Source organism: Microcaecilia unicolor, chromosome 2, assembly GCF_901765095.1.
Source record: "Microcaecilia unicolor chromosome 2, aMicUni1.1, whole genome shotgun sequence".
Lineage (NCBI taxonomy): Eukaryota > Metazoa > Chordata > Amphibia > Gymnophiona > Siphonopidae > Microcaecilia > Microcaecilia unicolor.
Genome location: NC_044032.1, coordinates 448,141,439 through 448,164,816, shown reverse-complemented (window position 1 = coordinate 448,164,816; position 23,378 = coordinate 448,141,439). Strand labels below are relative to the sequence as shown.

The following is a 23,378-nucleotide window of genomic DNA, read 5'->3' as shown; positions in this document are numbered from 1 at the left end:
GGCAAATAGGTAAAACAACTGGCTAATTTTAGCCTATTATTTTTAGTCAGATTTTCAGCTGAATCTATCCTGCCAGCTAAACTTAGTTGATCGGTACTGAAAATCAGCCCTGATCACTTAAGCCCTCTTTATGAAAAATCCCTCAGAAGCTAGGGATCACCCTCTCTCCCCACAAATGTCACCCTCTTCTCCATCCTTCTCTTTCTCTCTGCCCAGGTACAAAATAGAGTTTTTGTTTGTTTTGTTTTTCATTTTTGCTGTAGACCCCAGGCCCTCTCCTTCTATCCACAAAGCCAAAATATAAAACAAAAACAAACAAAAAACCCTATTTGCCACCTCCTATAGAGTGAAGGAGTAGCCTAGTGGTTAGTGAAGTAGCCTTTGATCCTAGGGAATTAGGTTCAATTCCCACTGCAGCCCCTTGTGATTCCAAGCAAGTCACTTAGCCCTCCATTGCCCCAGGTACAATGTAGTTGCAAAAACCACAGAAAAGCACTATATCAAGTTCCATTCCCCATACCTATCCCAATAGTGAAAAGAAAAAGAAAAGTGGTTTCCTGCCCCTAGCCTTCTCCCAATAACACAATTAAAAAAAAATAAACTGAGCCAAAGAAATTGGTGGCTTGCCTGAACCCTTTTACATTTCCTTTCCCTCCCTCCGCCTAGATGTTAAGCATTATTACTCCCCAAGAACCCCCAAAGTTATCTTCATGTGAGCTGGCAGGATGAAGTTGTACCTGCTACCAGCTTGGCTCCAACATTGCTGTGACAGATACCAGCGCTTCATAGTAACATAGTAGATGGCGGCAGAGAAAGACCTGCACGGTCCATCCAGTCTGCCCAACAAGATAACTCATATGTGCTACTTTTTGTGTATACCTGACCTTGATTTGTATCTGCCATTTTCAGGGCACAGACCGTAGAAGTCTGCCCAGCACTAGCCCCGCCTCCCACCACCAGCTCTGCCACCCAATCTCGGCTAAGCTTCTGAGGATCCATTCCTTCTGAAAGGATTCCTTTATGTTTACCCCACGCATGTTTGAATTCCGTTACCAGGTGGGGACTGCGGCGCCAGTGGAGCACCCCCCCACCTGCTGACACCCGGGGAGGGGCGGACCGCCCCGCCCTTGGTACGAGGATGTTGGCTGGGCGGGCCTGGAGGGAAAGTGGCTGGGCCTTGGCCCATCCAGGCCTGCCTGTGGCTACGCCCCTGGTCCTTCTCTTTAAAAAATAAGCCTGAAAGGGACATACCTATTTCCCTGTTCCTCAGCGTCAGAAGCCCATAGTTTTTATTGCTACCACTCATCTTCTAGTGCGATTAGATTGGGGGGGAGGGGGGTTGGGGAAACGCAGTGCTTACATTAGTGCATGTAGCTTAAATGGCTATTCCCAGGGCAGACCTCAATCAACTGCCAGCATTTTTGGAGGTCTTTCCTCCTCCTTTGCCCTGAGACTAGGATGGGATGGTTCTTCAGGGCCCAACCTCAGCTAGCCTTGGACTATGGGCTGCTGCTCAGTGCTTGTACTGGGCTTGCACAAAAGATGCAGAGGACCCTTTCCCTTTAAGACCTGGGCCTTAAATAGCCTAACTAATCTTCCTAGCTCTTCCCCTTGGTGCATTCCAGTTGGGAATCTGGCTAGATCCCCTTATGCTGTTTCTGGGGCAGTTCCACTCCGGCATGAAAAAAATTCATATCAGGCTGAAAAGACTTTGACACCCAAGTCACACTTAGCATTAGAATGCCAACCGGGAGGGATAGGAAATTGTCTCACAAAAAGTAAAATTCAAGTATACAGACCAGTTCCAAAGTCATGCTTTTTTTATAGGTCCAAAAGTACCCTTATAATCAGTTACAGCAATAGTTAACATTAGAAAGAGGCATAAAGGATGAGCAGGAGCTTGAACATTTCAAATACTTTTGTCATGTGCTGTGAGTGAGGATGCTGTGCAACTCAGGGGAGAAGGAAGAGATCTTGACTGGTAAGTTGAATACTGTCTGCCAGTGGCGATCCTAGCCTGCATGACACCCGGGGTGGATCGCCGATGCGCCCCCCCCCCCGGGTGCAGCGCCCCCCCCCCCCGGCGAAATGACACCCCCCCCGGGTGCACGCCGCTGGGGGGGGGTGCTGCGGCGCGCGCCTGTCAGCTGAGTTCGCTGACTTCGCTAACTTCGGGGCAGAGGGAGCTGCAGCGAAGTTAGTGAAGTTAGCGAACTCAGCTGACAGGCGCGTGCCGCGGCACCCCCCAACGGCATGCACCCGGGGCAGACCGCCCCCACCGCCCCCCCCCCCTTGGTACACCACTGCTGTCAGCAATACTTGGGGATGATATGTGGTTATAACCAAGACTCCATCATGTTTGGCTGCCTATATGGTTGGCATGGTAGAGACTTGACAACCAGTGTTTAAGCATGGGTGACTGGGGCCACACAGAGTGGTGGGAGTAGCTCTGGCCACCTAGTTGGGAAACTGGATGCACTGGACAAGTCTTTATCTGCATTTACTGTGTTCCTGTGTGTTTTACTGTATAACACCTTTTTATTTTATGTGACATGCAATGTGCATTATGAAAGTGTATAAATCTTTCAGGCAGCTAAAAATTCCTATAGCTGCTACCTCACTCCCGTCGGCCTCTTGGCTCTTGAAGCGCCGCAATGACGTCACCCAACTCCTTGCAGCTCTCATGATAACTGGGAGCCACACGTACCCAGGAGGTGGATGCAGGGCAAGAGGGCATGACGCCATGTTATCCCTGGCTATTGTGCACTGCAGTCCACCGACTCCATATAACATTACTGTTAAAGTTTTTATTGAGTGTTAGCAAAATCCAATATAACACAGAGTAGCAAAAAAGGAACAATACTTGTAATAGTAAACAAGACAAAACAAAGGCGTACACTCATTTATAATAATTCCCCTCCCCCATCTCCTCAAAAGATCCAATATAAACACAAGGTTGGGACATAAGTTAGCCATTCGATTTAACTGAAATTATATTACATAGTAACATAGTAGATGATGGCAGAAAAAGACCTGCATGGTCCATCCAGTCTGCCTAGGGTTACCATATGGCTCCAGAAAAAGGAGGACGGATTCAGCCAGCCGGGTTTTACTTCCATTGCTTTCAATGGAAAGCAATTGCGCCAGCCGGGTTTTACTTCCATTGCTTTCAATGGAAAGCAATGGAAGTAAAACCCGGCTGGCTCAATCCGTCCTCCTTTTTCTGGAGCCATATGGTAACCCTAAGTCTGCCCAACAAAATAAACTCATATGTGCTACTTTTTGTGCATACCTGACCTTGATTTGTACCTGTCCTTTTCATTGCACAGACCATGTAAGTCTGCCCAGCACTATCCTCGCCTCCCAACCACCAGCCCCTCCTCCCACCACCGGCTCTGGCACAGACCGTATAAGTCTGCCCAGCACTATCCCCGCCTCCCACCACCGGCTCTGCCACCCAATCTTGGCTAAGCTCCTTAAAATCCATTCCTTCTGAACAGGATTCCTTTATGTTTGTCCCACGCGTGTTACCCAAATGAAAGGAGCCCAAGTCTTTAAAAATGTTCATCTTAACTTTAGATGGCTATGTAAGTGGGCATTCTGAAAGCATAGCTTCACTTTAGATCTCCAATGTTCCAGTTCCACACCAAGAGTCAAAGCATTGATGTAGAAAGATGTTTTGGCTGGGAGTGTTTCTGTACTGACCTATATTCTAGCAAAACTTTGCATCCATTTTTGGAACAGATTTTTGTATTGTTGTCTACAGGGCCTTTCATCTAGCTGTGATTTAAAGCACGGGCGTAGCCAGACCTTATGGTGGGAGGGGGGCAGAGCCTGAGCTTGGGGGCACATTTTGAGTGCCGCCCTGCTGCCCCCCCCCCCCCACCGCCACGTCTCGCTTCGCCACACCTCCCCCCCCAACCGCCTCGCGCCTCCTCGCACCTCCTTTCGCCTCCTCGCACCCCCCCCCGCAAACAAATACCTTTGCTGGTGGGGGTCCCCAACCCCCGCCAGCTGAAGCCTTCTTTAGCGCTGGTCTCCGGCGCAGCCGCTTTCCTGCCCTGCTCTTCTTTCTTCTTGCTCCTCCTGTCCTGTGCACGCTGACGGTCCTTCTCAGATTCACGTAAAGGAGTGTCAGCGTGCACAGGAAGAGCAAACCTGGGGCCTGGACAAAATTTGCGGGGGCCCAGGCCCCCGTGGCCCCCCATAGCTACATCCCTGATTGATAGGGATAAAATTTAGAATTTTACATAACAAAGTCCCTAAAATGCTGTGGTTTCAAATCACTTCCCTCTCTCCAGTCTGCTCAGAGAAGATAACATGGGCAGCCATGACCTTCTCCTTGCCCTGCCATATCTGTCTTCTGCCTTTCTTATCTGCCTCAACAGGTGACAGATAGCTACACCAAAGAGGATTGATTAGCCACACAGTTTCTTAGTGGTAAAACATTAGTACCCGAGCCACCTGTTACTTTATTAACCATCACGTAGGCCCGCCATACGCTACAGCAAGGCCATCAGCATTGTCACACAATGAGTGTGGTTGGGGGTGGCGCCAACCATGAAGCAAGGTGCTCCATCTTGCACATGCATAGCCCCCAGGGGTACACCGGCACTGCAAGCAGGGCACCCCTCTCTCAGTCAATCTCAGTCTCTAGTTCATCCTGTTCCTTTCTGGCTCAGGTACCCCCGCCACCAGCCCAGGGTAGTACTGCAGACTTGCCCCAGGCTCCCTCACAACTAACTGCAGCCTGTGGATAAGAAGGTTGCATGGGTAACATGCTTCTCTGTGCTTTTTGTATCCTATTGCAGTAATGCTCTCTGCCAATGGGTGATGCCAGACCACGTTGAGTGTTCACCGTTGCACTTTCATGGATATCCTGTGTGGCAGTACACACACATTTCCAGAACATAGCCTACTCGTTGTATTATGATGTCCTTTCCACACCCTTTGAGGTGAGGAAAGTATTATGGCTACCTCATACCCACTCTGCTGCTCCCATAAAACTTTACACCTTTCTTCTAGTGAGTCCCAAGTGACTGCCATATGGTCTCTCCTGCCCGCTTGCTGACCCAATGCACATGGAATGGCCCACAATCCACACCTTCCTCCCGGCGCATGTCGTGCAGGAAGAAACTCAAGAGAGAACTGTTAGCATGGCCTGCTAGGCATATTGGCTAGATACCCTTCTTAATGAACGTTTAAGCATCTGACTTACATCTGCTCAGGCGCTGTATCACAAGTGGTGCGCAGACCGCCCTCCATTGGAGGTAGCTGCCCCCATTCTGGAATGAATACATTCCATCTGCCCCGCAATGGAGGGAAGATCACTGTTCACTGTTGAGGTAGCTGCCCCATGCTGGAATGAATGTGTGCCAGGCATGTTTTATCCAGGCAACATGTATGGATTGCCTTACACTGGGATACATATACAGTGGTGGAAATAAGTATTTGATCCCTTGCTGATTTTGTAAGTTTGCCCACTGACAAAGACATGAGCAGCCCATAATTGAAGGGTAGGTTATTGGTAACAGTGAGAGATAGCACATCACAAATTAAATCCGGAAAATCACATTGTGGAAAGTATATGAATTTATTTGCATTCTGCAGAGGGAAATAAGTATTTAATCCCTCTGGCAAACAAGACCTAATACTTGGTGGCAAAACCCTTGTTGGCAAGCACAGCAGTCAGACGTCTTCTGTAGTTGATGATGAGGTTTGCACACATGTCAGGAGGAATTTTGGTCCACTCCTCTTTGCAGATCATCTCTAAATCATTAAGAGTTCTAGGCTGTCGCTTGGCAACTCGCAGCTTCAGCTCCCTCCATAAGTTTTCAATGGGATTAAGGTCTGGTGACTGGCTAGGCCACTCCATGACCCTAATGTGCTTCTTCCTGAGCCACTCCTTTGTTGCCTTGGCTGTATGTTTTGGGTCATTGTCGTGCTGGAAGACCCAGCCACGACCCATTTTTAAGGCCCTGGCGGAGGGAAGGAGGTTGTCACTCAGAATTGTACGGTACATGGCCCCATCCATTCTCCCATTGATGCGGTGAAGTAGTCCTGTGCCCTTAGCAGAGAAACACCCCCAAAACATAACATTTCCACCTCCATGCTTGACAGTGGGGACGGTGTTCTTTGGGTCATAGGCAGCATTTCTCTTCCTCCAAACACGGCGAGTTGAGTTCATGCCAAAGAGCTCAATTTTTGTCTCATCTGACCACAGCACCTTCTCCCAATCACTCTCGGCATCATCCAGGTGTTCACTGGCAAACTTCAGACGGGCCGTCACATGTGCCTTCCGGAGCAGGGGGACCTTGCGGGCACTGCAGGATTGCAATCCGTTATGTCGTAATGTGTTACCAATGGTTTTCGTGGTGACAGTGGTCCCAGCTGCCTTGAGATCATTGACAAGTTCCCCCCTTGTAGTTGTAGGCTGATTTCTAACCTTCCTCATGATCAAGGATACCCCACGAGGTGAGATTTTGCGTGGAGCCCCAGATCTTTGTCAATTGACAGTCATTTTGTACTTCTTCCATTTTCTTACTATGGCACCAACAGTTGTCTCCTTCTCGCCCAGCGTCTTACTGATGGTTTTGTAGCCCATTCCAGCCTTGTGCAGGTGTATGATCTTGTCCCTGACATCCTTAGACAGCTCCTTGCTCTTGGCCATTTTGTAGAGGTTAGAGTCTGACTGATTCACTGAGTCTGTGGACAGGTGTCTTTCATACAGGTGACCATTGCCGACAGCTGTCTGTCATGCAGGTAACGAGTTGATTTGGAGCATCTACCTGGTCTGTAGGGGCCAGATCTCTTACTGGTTGGTGGGGGATCAAATACTTATTTCCCTCTGCAGAATGCAAATAAATTCATATACTTTCCACAATGTGATTTTCCGGATTTAATTTGTGATGTGCTATCTCTCACTGTTACCAATAACCTACCCTTCAATTATGGGCTGCTCATGTCTTTGTCAGTGGGCAAACTTACAAAATCAGCAAGGGATCAAATACTTATTTCCACCACTGTATTTGGGTGCTATGTTACAGATTGCATCAGACTGGAATTTGGACACTAGGGCGCCATGTCCTTGACCCAGCAGCTGCTTCCTCTCAAACAGCCTCGAGGCTTCCAAGCATTTTTCACAGGGCGGGTATGCAACTCCTGCAACCAGTACTGCACTTCTTCTCCCTGTTGGTCTGTTCACAACTTGAGTGCCCTGTATAATCTCCTAGCTGGACATCTTTCAACATCAAATCTACTGCTTGCTTCTCCCTTCCTCATCTGTGTGACTGGATCCCCTTCCCTTAGAGCTGCAAAAAATGAGACTGCGTGGGACAGACACATCTTGCCGTCACTCGTCCATTCCCTGAATGGTTAACCATATAACTAGTAAACTGTTGCTGCTAGCTTGGAGGGGGGGGGGGGGTGAGTGGACCTGCTGCCTGTGCAAAATGCTAACGCCACTAGATGCGAGGAGACCCTCCCCTTGTGCAAGCCGTTGCTCCATTCAGACATGATATATTCTACAAACTTGTGTTCTGTCCCTGATCTATCCATCCATCCTCCCTCTATATAAGTTGATTAGTTACCATGCTGATAGGGATTAAGCTCTCTCGGAGCTTGGAGGGATGGATGGACAAAACAGATCTCCTGCTTCTGGACTGCCCCCCCCCCCCTGCCAAAGATGATCCGGGATTGCCACCCCCCAGGGAAAGTCTCTGAGGCTGGCTGCCCAACAAGAGGGAGGTGGTGCTACTTTAATGGAGAGAGTCAGCTATCTCATTATCTCTCCTACTTCGGATTACGGTCAGCCAAAGATGATCGGGACTGCTGCTCTACTACTACTACTACTTATCATTTCTATAGCGCTACTAGACGTACGCAGCGCTGTACACTTGAACATGAAGAGACAGTCCCTGCTTGACAGAGCTTACAATCTAATTAGGACAGAAAAACAGGACAGATAAATGCTAAGGGAATTACTAAGGTGGGAATGATAAAACATGGGTACTGAACAAGTGATTAAGAGTTAAAAGCAGCATCAAAAAGATTAGCTTTTAGCCTAGATTTGAAGACAGCCAGAGATGGAGCTTGATGTACCGGCTTAGGAAGTCTAGTCCATGCAGCAAGATAAAAGGAATGGAGTCTGGAGTTAGCAGTGGAGAAGGTTGCAGATAAGAGAGATTTGAATGGAGTTCCTGGGGAGGAGTGTAGGGAGAGATGAGAGTGGAGAGGTACTGAGGAGCTGCAGAGTGAATGCACTTGTAAGTCAATAAGAGGAGTCTGAACTGTATGCGGGAATGGAGAGAGAGCCAATGAAGTGACAAGGGAGGGGCTAATACGAGCATGGCAACACTGGTGGAATATAAATTGTGCAGCAGAATTTTGAACAGATTGAAGGGGTGAGAGATGGCTTAGTGGGAGACCTGTGAGAAGCAAGTTGCAATAGCCTAAGCCAGAGGTGATAAGACTGTGGGGCAGGCTGCCAGAAAAAGGGGGGATGCTTTGATGTAGAGAGTCAGCCATCTAGTTACATCTCCTGCTGCTGGCTTACAATCTGCCAATGATGATCTGGGATTTCCGCTCTCTCTGGTCTGTCCGAAAAAGGAGGGCCCTGCCTTGAGCAGGAGAGTCAGTCACGCCCTTAGGAAAGTGCTTTGGTTGCGCCGATCTATTGGGCAGGAGTCTCATGGAGTGGGACGGCCCCTTGATTAGCCTGTGCAAAAATCCTTCCCCATCACAGAGACCAAGTGGCTTGGAGCATGATTAGTGTGATTTTCTGGCCTGCAACAATCAGCCTAATGCTTGTTAGGCTTCTACTGTGCCCTATGCTTGTTTACCTTCTGCTGTGCGTCAAACAAGGATGCTCCACTCCTGGAGTGGTCCGGCCCATGAAGAAGAATCCAGCTAGGTAATGTGCTGTATTTAGTTTAGATGCTGTCCTTACTGTTACCCAATGTCAGGAAGAGCAAAGTGTCCCAACATGCGCACAGGAGACTGCACTCCCCCAAAGACAGGCACATGTCAAAGTAGTAGCCACCCTCATGGCAGGAAATTATCAGGGTGTATGGGAGCAGGGTCTATTGCAGCAGTCCAAACATTGACTATGTCTGCTTTGGCTGATAGGGCCTTCGGGCCTGCTTCTGGTCTAGCCTCCCTGCATTGTTGAAAGAGAAGTACTGCACTGTGCCTTCATTTGCCGGGAGGAAATTGATGCCGTGAGCATCCTTCAAGTAAGGACAGGTTATGACTGATTCTAACTTTCCTGCCTTTCTTGTGGATTCCAGTGATAAGATCTCGTGGTACAAGGGTGGGGCGATAAGCGAACTATTTCCCCAGGTGCCCACTGAATACCCTACTGCCACGTTCGCGGACCACTTTAGCCATTGCTATAGCATAGCGGCAATTCCTAGCCCCCTGACTCTTTACTGGACCCATGTAGGATATCCGAAAACCCAGGGTGTATCTACCCTGAATGATGTTGGTCAGTCACCGCCTAGGGTATACTTATCCTCAAGGTTATACACTCGAGGGATGAAAACAATGACCTGCAGATTAAAACGGAATGGAGCTTTTCTTTTTTTGTATAATTAATCTGTAGATCTGGGCCAATCACCCAACAAGTACAGAAAAGGCAGGAGCGCCAAGCTTGTCAGAGCATTGTGCGGTGAAGGGGTTAAGGAGTGATACATGCAGAGAGGGCACAGGCGCTGGCTACTGTCTCTTTAAGACTTGGAAAACCTCGCAGGGATAATGCAAATTGGGACAGCATGATCTCTTATGTCTGAGGCTCCAATGCCTCCAGGAGTTGGCTGCAGATTGCTTCCCACTGATAAACTCTTGGCCACTTAGTAGCAAGCTCCCTGTTAAGAACTCCCAGAGGCACAAAGCCCCCTGCAAAAAGCCCAGAGAGGAAAGGGGGTCCTGAGCAATAATTGCAAAATAAGTCAATGCAGCCAGCTAAGTTGTCACATTGAAAGCTTTTGCCTGGGTGACAGGGTAAGGGTAACTAAACTTTGCACTGTCTCCGATAGGGCAGTGTATGAATTGCTGCCATTGTCCAGCGCAATTGAGCTGAGGTAGCACTGAGAAGTGAAGCGCGAGTCCTATGAAAATAAGACAGGGAACTGTAATGTGAGTGTGAAAAAACAGGAAGTGTGTCTCTGACCCCTTATCATCCCTGCTGGCAAGAGTGAAGGTCCACGAAAAGACCTCACAGCAGCTCCTTTGCTCCCGCCCAGTGGTACCAAATGTCTCGGTACTGTGCTATTCGGCAGGAGACAGAGCTAGCATTGCCCTTTAAGGCTGCAGAGTTTTACAAAACATGCACTACCAATGCTCCTGTTGCAGAGGGAGGGAAGCATCCCCCTGGTGTGGTCACTCAGACATTGCTGCATGCCACAAACAGCGTATGGCTGGTGCATGTGCAGAATTAGGCTAGTGGGGGACGAGCCGGAGCCAGGTGGACGGGAAGAGAGAACACTGGTGTCCATGTTGGAAGTCAGGATTTGAGTAGAGGAAAAGAGAGAGAGAGAGAAAGGGGGATCGCATACCCGAGATGGAAGGAAGATAGTGCAAGCATTGCTGATGGAGACATAAGGGTGCTTTGCTTTCTGCCTGTGGCCTACCAGCCACGGCTGGGGCACTTAACCAATGCAGCTGCAGCTGCAGCTACGGCACTACACCAAGCCCCCCTTCTTCGGGAACTGTGGACCTTCCTGCCAGGCCTCTCGCACTGCCAGCGCTGCCCCTCAGTACCCTGTACTGCACCTTCAAACCACTCTGTCTGCCCCACTGGAACACTGCAGGTGCCTAGGATGAGCCCATCCTGGCTCAGCAAGCAGGGACATGTGGTCCGAGGCCCACCCACTCAGGAAGGCAGCATCAGGAGATGATGAAGGGGGAAGTGCCCCACTCCCATCCGTACCAGCGGTCATTGCGGCAGCCTGCATCAGCTACACATCCTCGAACCTGCCGGATCATTGGAAAGTTCCTCCCCCACTACGATTGCCTGCTAGTAGCCGCCAGTTCCCTGTTTCCCCAGCAATGCATGTTTGCAGCAGCCGTCCGACTGTACCTGCCCCCGGGACCCAGGAGGGGAAGGGAGTGAGTGGACGCCCACAAGTGGGAAGCAGCAGTGCAGGAAGTGCAGTATGCTGGAGATGGAGGATTTCCCCACCTTGTACTCCCCATGGATTTGGTGCCCTCAACACGACCAAGACGAATGCTGTAACACTCACACGAAAGAGGGGCCTATGCCTTGTGGGGGCTGCCTTTAACTGCTGCCTCGCTCCCATCAGCCTCCTGGCTTTCAGTGCAGCAATAATGTTGCCCGACTCCTTGGATGTGATAACTGGGAGCCACACGTGTCCAGGGCGGGCGGGGGGGGAGGTGGATGCAGGGCAAGGTGGCACGGCACCCTGTTATCCCCGGATATCGTACACTATGGCCTGTTGCCTCCACATTGTTAGTACTTCCAGGCAGAGAGATAGTAAGGAGAGAACAATGGAGAGGTCTATTTCCCTTATTCGTGTGTTTCTTTCCCTTCTGTTTCTCTGATTAATGTGTCTCTCTCCCCTCTGCTTTTTGACTACTCAGCTTGTCACCACTCTTTTAAAATCTTTAGTAATAGTGCATTGTTAGTTGTTTTATTTATTTATGTACACTTTCTTGATTGATCCATTTTTAGACTAGGGAGAGGGTACATAACATTTTATAAATAAATAAATACATAAAAATGTATCCAGAGCCTTAAGTTAGTACTTCTGCATGTGCCCTGGAACTCTGACCCTGCAAGGTTGATGATCTACAGAACAGTTCACCAAAGATCAATGTAAATCCTTCAATATGTATTTTACTCTACAAGGAAAGATCTTGACCCTCCCCTTTGATCAACAGAGTCTAGCTATTCAAATATAGCTGGACTTTGCAAGCTTGGAGTTAATATTTAACTGGGAAGGAGGGAAAGTCCACAGCCTATGTACAAAACCATGAAGCAGAGAGGAATAGCTGTTCCCATTTGACTTTTTATACAATTTAAGAAGCATGATGAGTACATGACACAGTCAGAGTCACAATTAGGCATTTTGGCACTTGGGGCAGGCACTCTGTCCCTATTGCTGGTTGCTCATAAATTATATGAATATACACAGTAAAAGTTTTGGTTTGTTTTCAGTTCATTCTCAAACATTTCCCCCGGATTCTACATAAGGTGCGGTGAATAATGCATGTTAAATTATGCATGCGTCCAATTTACACGTGCTACATAATTAAGTAAAGAGCAAATCAGTGATGATAATTGGCCAATAACTACTACTACTACTACTACTTAATATTTCTAGAGCGCTACTAGGGTTACGCAGCGCTGTACAAATTAACGAATAAGGACGGTCCCTGCTCAGAAGAGCTTACAATCAACCAATTGTCACTAATTGGCAATAATTGGAATTTACATGCACTTCTTTTTAGGTGTATTTTAAAAAGAAATGCATGTAAATTCTAACGAATGTAGCTGAAAAAAAGGGCATGGCTATGGGAGGAGTGTAAGCTTGGCGGGGGGGGGGGGGCATCACTCAAATTTACACACATGGTTATAGAATTTTGGGGAACGTGCCCACATTTAGGTGCAGGTATTTACACCAAGTTTTCAGTGATGTACATGGCCACGCCTAAATATGGACATAAGTATTGCCGTACTGGGACAGATCAAAGGTCCATCAAGCCCAGCATCCTGTTTCCAACAGTAGCCAATCCAGGTCACAAATACCTGGCAAGATCACAAAACATTTTATGATGCTTATCCCAGAAATAGTGGATTTTCCCAAGGCCAGTTTAATAATGGTCTATGGACTTTCCCTTTAGGAAGCTGTCCAAACCTTTTTTAAACTCTGCTAACCTAATCGCCTTTACCACATTTTCTGGCAGCGAATTCCACAGTTGAATTACACGTTGAATGAAGAAACATTTTCTCAGATTCGTTTTAAATTTACTACTTTGTAGCTTCATCGCATGCCCCCTAGTCCTAGTATTTTTGGAAAGCGTAAACAGACGTTTCATGTCTACCCTTTCCACTCCACTCATTATTTTATAGACCTCTATCATATCTCCCCTCAGCCATCTTTTCTCCAAGCTGAAGAGCCCCAGCCACTTTAGCCTTTCCTCATAGGGAAGTCGTCCCATCCCCTTTATCAATTTCGTCGCCCTTCTCTGCACCTTTTCTAATTCCACTATAAACCATGCCTAACTTCAGAAGCAAGCCCTGGACAAATTGTACGAGGACCCCATCTTTAAGAACTTTCTAGAGCATCATTCCATGATGTAAGCCACACTGTGAGCCAAGCTGGAAGAAATTGTTGAGTACACTATACTTTCGCACCTAACTAGGCATGCGCTTTCTAGAATTGACCCCTACATGGATAAAGATAGAAAGCAACAGCCTGTTCTAACATTATCTGGATATCAGCCTTGAATATCACAGTACCCAGCTAAGTGCCAGTGGCCAATTTGTACCTGGATATTCAGTGTCAGTATCTAGGTATGAACCAGTGCTGAATACCCCGACAAAACCCTACCACTACTACTACTTATCATTTCTGTAGCACTACTAGACGTACGCAGTGCTGTACACATTATAGGCAGGTACTTTATCTGTCCCCGGTGGGCTCACAGTCTAAGGTGTTTTTTATACCTAGGTCAATGGAGGGTTAAGTGACTTGCCCATGGCCTCAAGGAGCTGCAGTGATAATCAAACCCAGTTTCCCAGGATGACAGCTACTCCTCCACAACTGAAACCCCCACAGTAACCAGTGTTTAAAAAAGTACACTGAATGATGTAGGTTGGATATCAGGGGGGCTATATTTAAGGTACACTAATAAGCCAAAAGTATACTAACAAACACACATCCCTAATGCATTATGGGGCTCTTTTACTAAGCTGCAGTAAAAAGGGCCCAGTGGGTAAAAAGGCTGAAAAAAGAAATGACCATGTGGTAAGACTGCACTTACCGTGTGGCCATGCAGGGGGGGGGGGGGCATTTAACGGCAACCATTGAGGTGGCGGTAAGGGTTCCCGTGCTAACCTGTTGGTAACTGGGTAGCGAATGATGCTGCCCGATTACCGCTGAGTAACCCCCTGCCAAAATATTTTTCAAATATTTCCTCTGGCGCAGGAAATGCTGCATGCTGGGGGTGGAATTACTGCCGGCACCCATGTTGGGCCAGTGGTATTTCCAGATTGCCGCACAGTAAGCCCGCGGTGGTCTTACCGTCACTTAGTAAAAGGGTCTCTGTGTTATTTCTTTTCTCTGTCAGGGCCAGTGCAAAGTTATGACATGGTAGGCCAACCTTCAGCTTTGTGCCCCTTTTCCAGGGGCGTAGCCACGGGTGGGCCTGGACAGACCCAGGCCCAGCCACTTTTGCTCCAGGCCCGCCCAGCCTCTTCTGCCCGCTCTCCCCGTCCGCGTGGTCTGCTCACTTTTACTGCCCTGAAGCGCCGTTCTCCCTCCAGCAGCACTGGCGATTCCCATAGCCACCCTTCTGCCAGCGCGCATCGTCAGGGCCTCTTCTCAGGCATGTCCCGCCTACTCTGCAGCTTCCTGCGTCCCACCTTTGCGGAAAACAGGAAGTTGCAGAGTAGGCGGGATGCGTCTGAGAAGAGGCTCCGACGACACGCGCTGGCAGAAGGCTGGCTATGGGAATCACCGGTGCTGGAGGAAGAATGGCGCTTCAGGTCAGTAAAAATGACCAGAACTGACCATGTGCAGGGGGCTGTCGCGGGGGGGGGGGGGGGGGGGGTAGCGGGTGGAGAGGAAATGCGAGGCCTGTGCCCACCCAGACCACATCCAGGCCCATCTAAAAATTAAACTCTGGCTACGCTACTGCCCTTTTCATTAAATTCCTGGCTCTTAAGTTCCCTATCCCCCTGTTACTGAAATAATCTTGTGTTTGACACTAGGATTTGCTGTATCTTTGTACCCCTGATGCAGCCTGAGGGTGAATTGTGGCCACGTCATTTTTTTAAATGAAAGATTTTATCATAAATTGACAATCAAAATGAAGAATAAGCAAAGAAAATACAATTTTGTACTAAGCAAAAATATAAATCTGAAAAGCCTACATCAGAAGGCGCACAGCAATTTAGTAGAAGTAACAACCAAAGTCAAAACAAAATCAGCTAATAGCAAGCATCAAATACAATTTAGAACTGATTTTAATCAATCAATAATCCCTCCAGCATCAAAAGTTAAAGAAGCAACAGACCCCACTTTTTCTGAATTGTCTTTAATTGGCTTATTTACTAGGAGTATAACTGTATGGGATCTATAAAAACATGATGATTGTTCTCATAGTTCACTACACATTTGCAGAGAAACTTAAAAAACCTTAACATTGCCAACTTATTCTCCTCTGAATCAAAGAGAATTAATACAGTAGATATTTTACTAATGACATCCTGGGAGGATTCTAAAAACCTGTGTAACATCTAAACTATCTGGAGAGTTAATTGTATCCATTTCTCTCTCCTCCTTGACTTGTTGAACCCCTCTAGGTAGATAATTAGCATTTTCAATTCTCAGACCCCCCCCCCCCCCCCCCCCCCCCCCCCCCCCCGATATTCAAAAGCATTTAACTGGCCAGAATCAGCACCTAGCTGGTTAAATGCCCCATAACCGGCTATCTGGTGGTACTCAACAGGGAATAGCCAGCTATCTCCCACAGAATATCGCCGGTTAGCGGGAAGCAACATAACCATCTATCTGTGAAATGTTTGGACTGTGTTGGATTTTCTTCTGTTTCTGTATGGATATCAACACACAAATTGTCATGTCATTGACCCTTCTACTGTATAAAATTCAGAAAATGTAGAGGCCAGTACTGAAAAGCAGTTATACATTCACTGGTCACTGGTAAATGTATAACTGGCTTGTTTGGATGGCCTGATACTGACTGTATAATTAAGTGGAGGGAAGGTGGAGCGAGGGTAGGCCAAGAAAGTATCCAGATAATACTGATATTCAGCTGCAATCCAGATAAGTTATATGTTTAATTTAGGCCTACTGAATAGCAGGCCTAAACAAAATGTATAGTGCCACCATGGTAACCACATGGTATATATATATATATATATATATATATATTTAGTGTTAAATACACTTATTAATTTAAATGGCAGCACTGAATAAATATTGATCCCTTTATTTTTGGAACAGCCTCATCCTGTTATGACTGTGTGGTTTTTCTGTCAAATTTAAGCCAAAAGCCCCTTGGAAATTTGCTTTGTCCTCCTCTATCAAAAATAAACCAGGTATCCCTGAGTCTGTAGAAGAGATGGGCCAAGGGTTAAATTACTGCGGACACCACTTTGTATGCACTCATGTGCACTCTTAACCTTCCCAACTGCTTTGTAACCCTGACTGGCTACCTTTATTTCATCAGAGGTGATTACATAGTAATTGTTGGCAGATAGAGACCCGCGGTACATCTAATGTGTCCAATAAGGTGGCCAGAGTTTAATCTGGCACTCTGCACTGATTGAACTTCTTCATGATTATACACTAGAATAACTTAATCTCTGTCACTCCCTGCCAATTTTGGGACACAGACCGTAGAAGTCTGCCCAGCACTGGCCTTGTTCTAAAATTTCTGAAGTTGCTGTCAAAGCCCTTGAATAGCTCCACTCCAGCCCATCCAGATCTATTCAGCCTTGATCAGGGCACAGACTGTAGAAGTCTGCCCAGCACCGGCTTTCATACCTAATCTCTGCTAAACTTCTTTGGATCTGATCCTCCTAAACAAGAGTCTTTTGTGTTTGTCCCACACTTTTTTGAATTCCATTACTGCTCTGATATTTCCTTGAAGAGCAGTATATTAAATGACTCAAATAAATGAATAAATAAGGATGCTGGCTGCAAAGGGAGAGTCATAACCAGCAGGAAAAGGGGCAACAAAGCTTCTGTACAGGTCATTGGTGTAACTTCATCTAGAATATTGTGCCCATACTGGAGCTGTACCTCTGAAAGGATATAGACAGTATGGAGGCATTCTAGAGAGAAGCTCCCAAAATAGTGTAGGGGACCAAAAGTTATATGAGATAAGACATAAGCAGCCAAATATGTATACCCTCAGGGAGAAGAAAGACAGGGGAATACCATGCATGATGTGGACCATTTGTTGAGAACAATGAGTCATAGCACAAGCATTAATATAAAAGAGTACTCATCTGACAGAAAACTTGGGGCTCCTTTTACTAAACGGCAGTAAGCCCAACGCGGGCTTACTGCTCACTATACAGGAAGTACCGCCAGGCTACCGCAGCAGCCTGGCAGTAGTTCCCACCCCTAGCGTGCCGTCATTACTGGTGCTACAAAACATTACTTATTTTTGTAGCCCCGGAGTGTACCCAGCAGTAATTAGGCAGTGCCAGATGCTGCCCAGTTACTGCCGGGTTAACACGAGAGCCCTTAATACCACCTCGAAACACTATAAGGAAGAGATGTTTAGCACAATTATTATGAAAGAGTACTGTAAAAAAAATATAAGACACAAAAGGGTAAACATGATTGTAATTTATAATAGACCACTGCCTAACCTTATTCCAATTCTCTTATGGATGATCTCCAAATAAGAAGCTAATCATCTTGGATTAATTTACTTGAAAAGCTTGCCTAAATAGCCATGTCTTAAAAGCTATTTTCAATTTCTGAGTGGAAGTTTCTAAACATACTTCTAATGGTAAGGACTTCCATAACTGCAGTGCAATACAGCTAAAAGCTGTTCACCTAGATTCATCCAGCCATAGTTGCTTATGTGATGGCACTTTCAGTAAATTGGCTTGAAACAACCATAAAGATTGTAAAGGCTGATAAGGTACACTGAGATTCCAGTATAAAAGGCACACTGAGCAATCATCAAGATCTTAAATTTAATTCTATGTGCAACAGGTAACCAACGTTGCTCTTATAGTAGAGTCTGGACATAGTCATTTCTCTTAGTATCATAACGTAACATTATCGCCGTATGGCTCAGGTTACCACCTTATCACACTATCTCACTGCCTTGAGATCATCAGATGTGATCTCCCCAAGGTTTCTTTACTGGTTGGTACACATCTCATTGCAGGGGTGCTCAATGCTGATCCTCGAGGTCCGCAACCCAGTTGGATTTTCAGGATTTCCACAATGAATATAGGAGGGGTATTTACCTGAGATCTCACCTTTGCTGGTCTTGGCCAATAACAATATGGATTTTAGCCTGAGCCTGTAACCATCAGAAACCAGCTTGGTTACAAAGGAACATTAGTGCTGAGCAATGCAAGATGACTTTATCCAAGGACATATTTTGTGTTGCAAACTGGCTGCTATCTCCTGGGAAGATTGTAGGAGAGAAACACAGGGCTCCAGGAGTATCTGAGCAGACAGGGAGTTTGCATGCCATTGAACAAAGGCTTGCTTCTTGACCATGAAGCTGGCTGGACATTATGTCACCGTATGTGATTGGTCCACGGGTATCATCTGACCTTTGGATATCAAAAAGTTTGGACTGAAGAGAAGGGAGACGACCGGAGGATTGGCAGGTGAACAGAACGCTCTAAATGAGCCAGAGACTGATTTTCCTAACACCAGTGAACTGCGTGCCTTGTAACCAACTGACAAGGCCTGCTCAGCTACAATATCAGGCCTTATCTAAGACTGTACCATTTGCATCCAGTATTCAAATCTCGGACCTTATTCCTGGACTGAGAGACTCGCTGAGAATTCAGCTCGAGTTGAGAGGAGAAATCCGCTTCGGAACCATTGGAAGTCTGCAACAGACTGCAGGGTGAGATTGGGATTTATTCCTATGGCCAGGGGGATAATTAGTCCTTGTCTTTATTCTGTGACAAATGGGTTACGTCATGACTTATGGTCTGTGAATTTAGCTGCTACGGTATTTTGCATAAGACGTGTGGTATAACTTCTGATACTAATCATTAGGATTTCAGTACTGTAATTGGTTGTGTAATCACTCATTTAGTAAGTCCATTAGGATAATCATATGTCATTACCTGTATTTTGGTTATAATCTCTTTGTATAGCAAGTTATTGTATTTTGCTTGGCATTTTGCTGCAGAACTATTTTTATACATATATTTTTCTTTACATAATAAATAATATATATATTTCTTCTGTGGCATTGTTCCTTTTCCAGCACAGCTAGCTTGTCATTGGGATCAAGAGGTACGCTTCCCTAGACACGAGTCCAGGATATTGCTATTTAGTATTGTTCTGTCAGCTAAGTACCTCTTGTAAAGAACATACCCTACAATATGTATGAGATCTATTTGCATATATAATCCCATGTTAAGTTGGAGATTTCTGAGAAAGTAAGACCCTGTGGAAAGTCACTGGGAGGAGTGACTGGGAGGTCCTTGGGTGAGAGGAAGCCCAGCCCAAGGGGTGGAATTTGGAATAAAATGCAGAAAGATAGTGCCCTAGTACTGAAGAGTGATGGGAGGAGATTGGGAGGAAATAAAGGTGTTAGTTTGCCCTTGGAGGGGTCTTTGGTTACCTGATGGTTCCCTGCCACTGGCCTGGAGGACAGAAAGGGGAATCCTAACTGGGAGAAGTCTGATAATTGGCTGTAAAGGGGAGTAGTGGCTCTGGAAGCAGCAACTGAGGAGGTGTGGAACTACGGGTGGGAAGAGAAGAGACCCAGCTCGGGAGCCAGGGATCGGAGCCAGGGAGTGCCCAACCAGGTTGGATCCAAAGTGGTGGTCACTGCTGGAGAAAGGTCAGACCACAGGGGGTCTAAGCCTGCTGAAACAGAGGAGCATAGCCTTTAGAACATTATTCTATGGGATAGGCATGGAGAGGAGTTTGTAGAAAGTGTACATAGCCCTGCTGAAAAGCACTTGTACATATACTCAAGACAGGATAATATAGGAGTTCCCTTGGGGAATACCAGAAGGATTGTGGTTTTAAAATGAATTATCCTCAATGTTGGAGAGTTCATCCGGTTTCATGTTCCTGCTTTTGCGGAGTTGAAGAATGAACAGGTTTTCATAAACTGCTGACTCCCGTGTGTTCCTTGAACTTGAGAGAGTGAAAGTGTCTCCTAAACTTGCACAGCACCATCCCGGGCCCTCGGATCCTAGTCCGACCTGTGGGATCCGAGTGTCAGCCTTGTCCACAGCAGATTTCCCCTTTGGATTTGTATTTCTTTTAATTTCCTGGAGGGAGAAGAGGGTAATCCCACCTGCTAATGCTTCCTTCCCCAGGTGGAGACACTGAGCGCTAAGCAAGTAAGGGACCAATGGGAGGCTCCAGCCAGGTTGAACTCTGAATCCAGATGCGCCCTATAAAGGGATATTACACATACAATGGAGGCAGTGCATGCAAACAGATCTCATGCATATTCATTGGGGAAATCCTAGGTCTTTTCTATCTATTAGTTGGCGTTCCTTTCTGAGTTTCTGTTTTATTATTATTTTATGTAAACCACTTTGATTTGCATGCAAGGAAGGCGGTATATTAAATTTTAATAAACGATAACACCTGACTGGGTTGTGGACCTCAAGGACCAACACTGAGCACCTTGTCTTATTGTATACTGTTCCCTTGGATTTCAGCACTCCAAATTTCTGACTACATTTTTTTTACATTGAATCTTAGTGACCAAACAATGGACCATTCCCCAGTCATGGTGCTAAAGAGATGCAGGCACAAATTCACACCCATGCATACACATAAACATGTATATTCTGTATACCATATACTCTGGTTTATTAACAGCACTGACCTGTACCCTGAAGTCTTCTTGCCAACTCATTGGTGAAGAGGATGTTCATAAGCTTGCTATTGCTGTAGATTAATCTAGAAGAATAAAAGGTTTGCAGACCTTCTCCCTTGAAAAACTTGAAGTTCACTGTTCCTTCATTGTGCATGAATGAGGACACATTCACAATGCGACCAGAGGAAGATTCCTTCATTAAATCTGTATCAGGTTCAGGAAGAAAGAGGAGCAAGCATGAGGCAGAAGGAAATAGCAAGCAATCAAAGCATGTTCCTTCATTGTCCCTCCATCTTGATTCTCTAGTTAGTGTAATTTCTGGGTAACATTTAGGGTTGTTGAACAATTAAAAATTCAATTGCAATCAATCTCACGATTAAAAAAATTAATCATGAGTTAGCTGTATTATTCCAAGCTACGCTACGTTCCATCTTCCTTAATAATGACATTGCTCCTTACTGATGGGCTACTCTCTCCCTTCCCTTTCTGACAGCCTTCCTGCAGCTGTGCACAGGGCCGAATTTACACTATATTGGGCTCTCCATCATCATTTCACCTCTCCAGAAGTAACAAGGAAAAGTGCAGAGCCTAGCTGTTGGTATGATAGTAGTAATTGTTTGTGAGTGAGCATGGAGACTATGCCAGCACATGCTTTGAATGGAGAGGCTTAATGGGTAGAGATGGAGAGCTGCCAAGTTACCCAGTTCCAGGAGGGAAATTCTGAGCCAGTGCCGAATTTCTGCAACCCTATCCTGCTACATTATGGAACCTGAAGTTCTGATTTCAAATGATGGTATCAGAGACTACAAATAGAACACTGACTTGGGGTATAAGTTAAAACACAGGACTGCCTGAAAGTCTCCATCCTGGAGCTGGGTAACTTGACAGCTCTGCAGCAGTGAGCTGAGAACCAGGAAAGCTGCACAAGTCATTTTCACACTCTCTATTGCCTCTAATACAAACCAGAGATTCCAAGGATAGACTGCCCAAAAGAGTAAGATTTTATATAGTGCAACTGGAATTGTGTGTGTAAATCTGGGCATTTTCCAGATTTGCGTGTGTAATTAAATTGAATAACGAGCCAGTCAGACCCGATAATTGCCACAACAAGCAATTATTGCCACCAATTGGTATCAATCATAATTTAAGTACACAACTTGCTAAGCGTATTCTGTAAAATGGTGCATGTAAATTCTAATGCATGCAGCCAAAAAGGGGGCATGGCCATGGTTGGGTGGTGGGTGTTCCAAAAATTTACATGCAGTTTTATAGAATAGACCTGCTCCGCACCTAACTTAGGCGCTGGTATTTACACCAGGTTTTACTTGGTGTAAATTGATGTGCCTAGAGTTAGGCACAAGCATGGCTGCTAGGCATCTCTATATATAAAAGGCAGCACCAACGTTCTAATGAAGCCTCCAGCCGGAAGTGTGAAGCAGCAGAGATATCCGGTTTCCCCATGAGTGTCTGCCCCACCCCTGTAACACAGTGAAGGAAAACACAGCACAGCACGAAATCGCACTCTTTGTAACAGTGAAGGACTGGAGGAGGGAGGGGAGAGAGGGCGGAGCCTTCACTCTCTCTGTAACACAAACAAACACAGCACAGCAGGAAACTTAACACTGAAGAACTGGGGGGGGGGGGCAGAGAGCAGAGGGGAAGGGAGAAAGGGCAGAAGGCAGGGATACACACACTCCCACATGCACACTCTGAAGAAAACCTTGCTAGCCCCCGTTTCATTTGCATCAGAAACGGGGCTTTTTTTACTAGTATTCTATAAACTATGCCTAACTTTAGGTGCAGTTTATAGAATATGCCTAGGAGGATTTTTCTTGGCGCCAATTTCTCAGGCGCCATACATAGAATCTAGTCCAATATGTCTGAGATATAAATTTACAAAGTTTTACATATGAAGAAAGATTCAAAAATGGAAAAAGCACAATAAAATATTTTACCTTCTTTTGATGCTTTTGAAAGAATATAGGAAAAAGGAAGAACCGAAAGATACCAACATAGAACTTAGTCAGCAGACAAAAGTGGGAAGGTGGAGAAGGCTTGAGAAAGACCAGGGACATGGGATGGTCATCAATGACAAAAACACTTTATTGCTAATACATACAAGAACATGCAAGACTCGACACAGCACCGGGTTTCAGCACTAAGTGCCTGCCTCAGGGGTCATATTGTGTTGTATCCAAGAGAACGTTTGAATCGAGCACTTGAGGACTAACTTAAATAAATGTGAGACTGGTCTTTAGAAAGACCTTTATGATCACAATAACCTTGGGACAAAACGCACTGTAAACAGAAAATCTAGAATGCACAAAATGATTAGTAAAATTTCTGGGTTGACAGCTAAGGTATGCCGTGGTCTCCTAAAGATGGATACTACACCAGTCGCTTGATCAGAATAAGTCAGTATGCAGCTCTGTTTCTCAATAGGTTAAGTAGAACAATCCTAAAGCAACACGTTCTACTTAAAAAAACCAATTAGCAGCACTAATTGGCTTTAATTAGAATTTGCGTGCATAACTTTCTAGGCATATTCTATAATGTGGTGTGCATAAATTCTAATGCGCACAACCAAAAAGGGGGCATGGCATAGGCAGCTC

At 46.1% G+C, this 23,378-nt stretch overlaps 1 protein-coding gene across 1 annotated transcript in view; it reads right to left on the bottom strand.

Annotated features, from left to right (window-relative positions):
• Positions 1–23,378, bottom strand: part of LOC115461231 (retinol dehydrogenase 11-like) — an 87,767-nt gene that overhangs the window by 19,314 nt on the left and 45,075 nt on the right. The window contains exon 4 of the mRNA XM_030190916.1: positions 20,776–20,970. Coding sequence (XP_030046776.1) covers positions 20,776–20,970 — 195 coding nt within the window. The remainder of the gene's footprint in view (positions 1–20,775; positions 20,971–23,378) is intronic.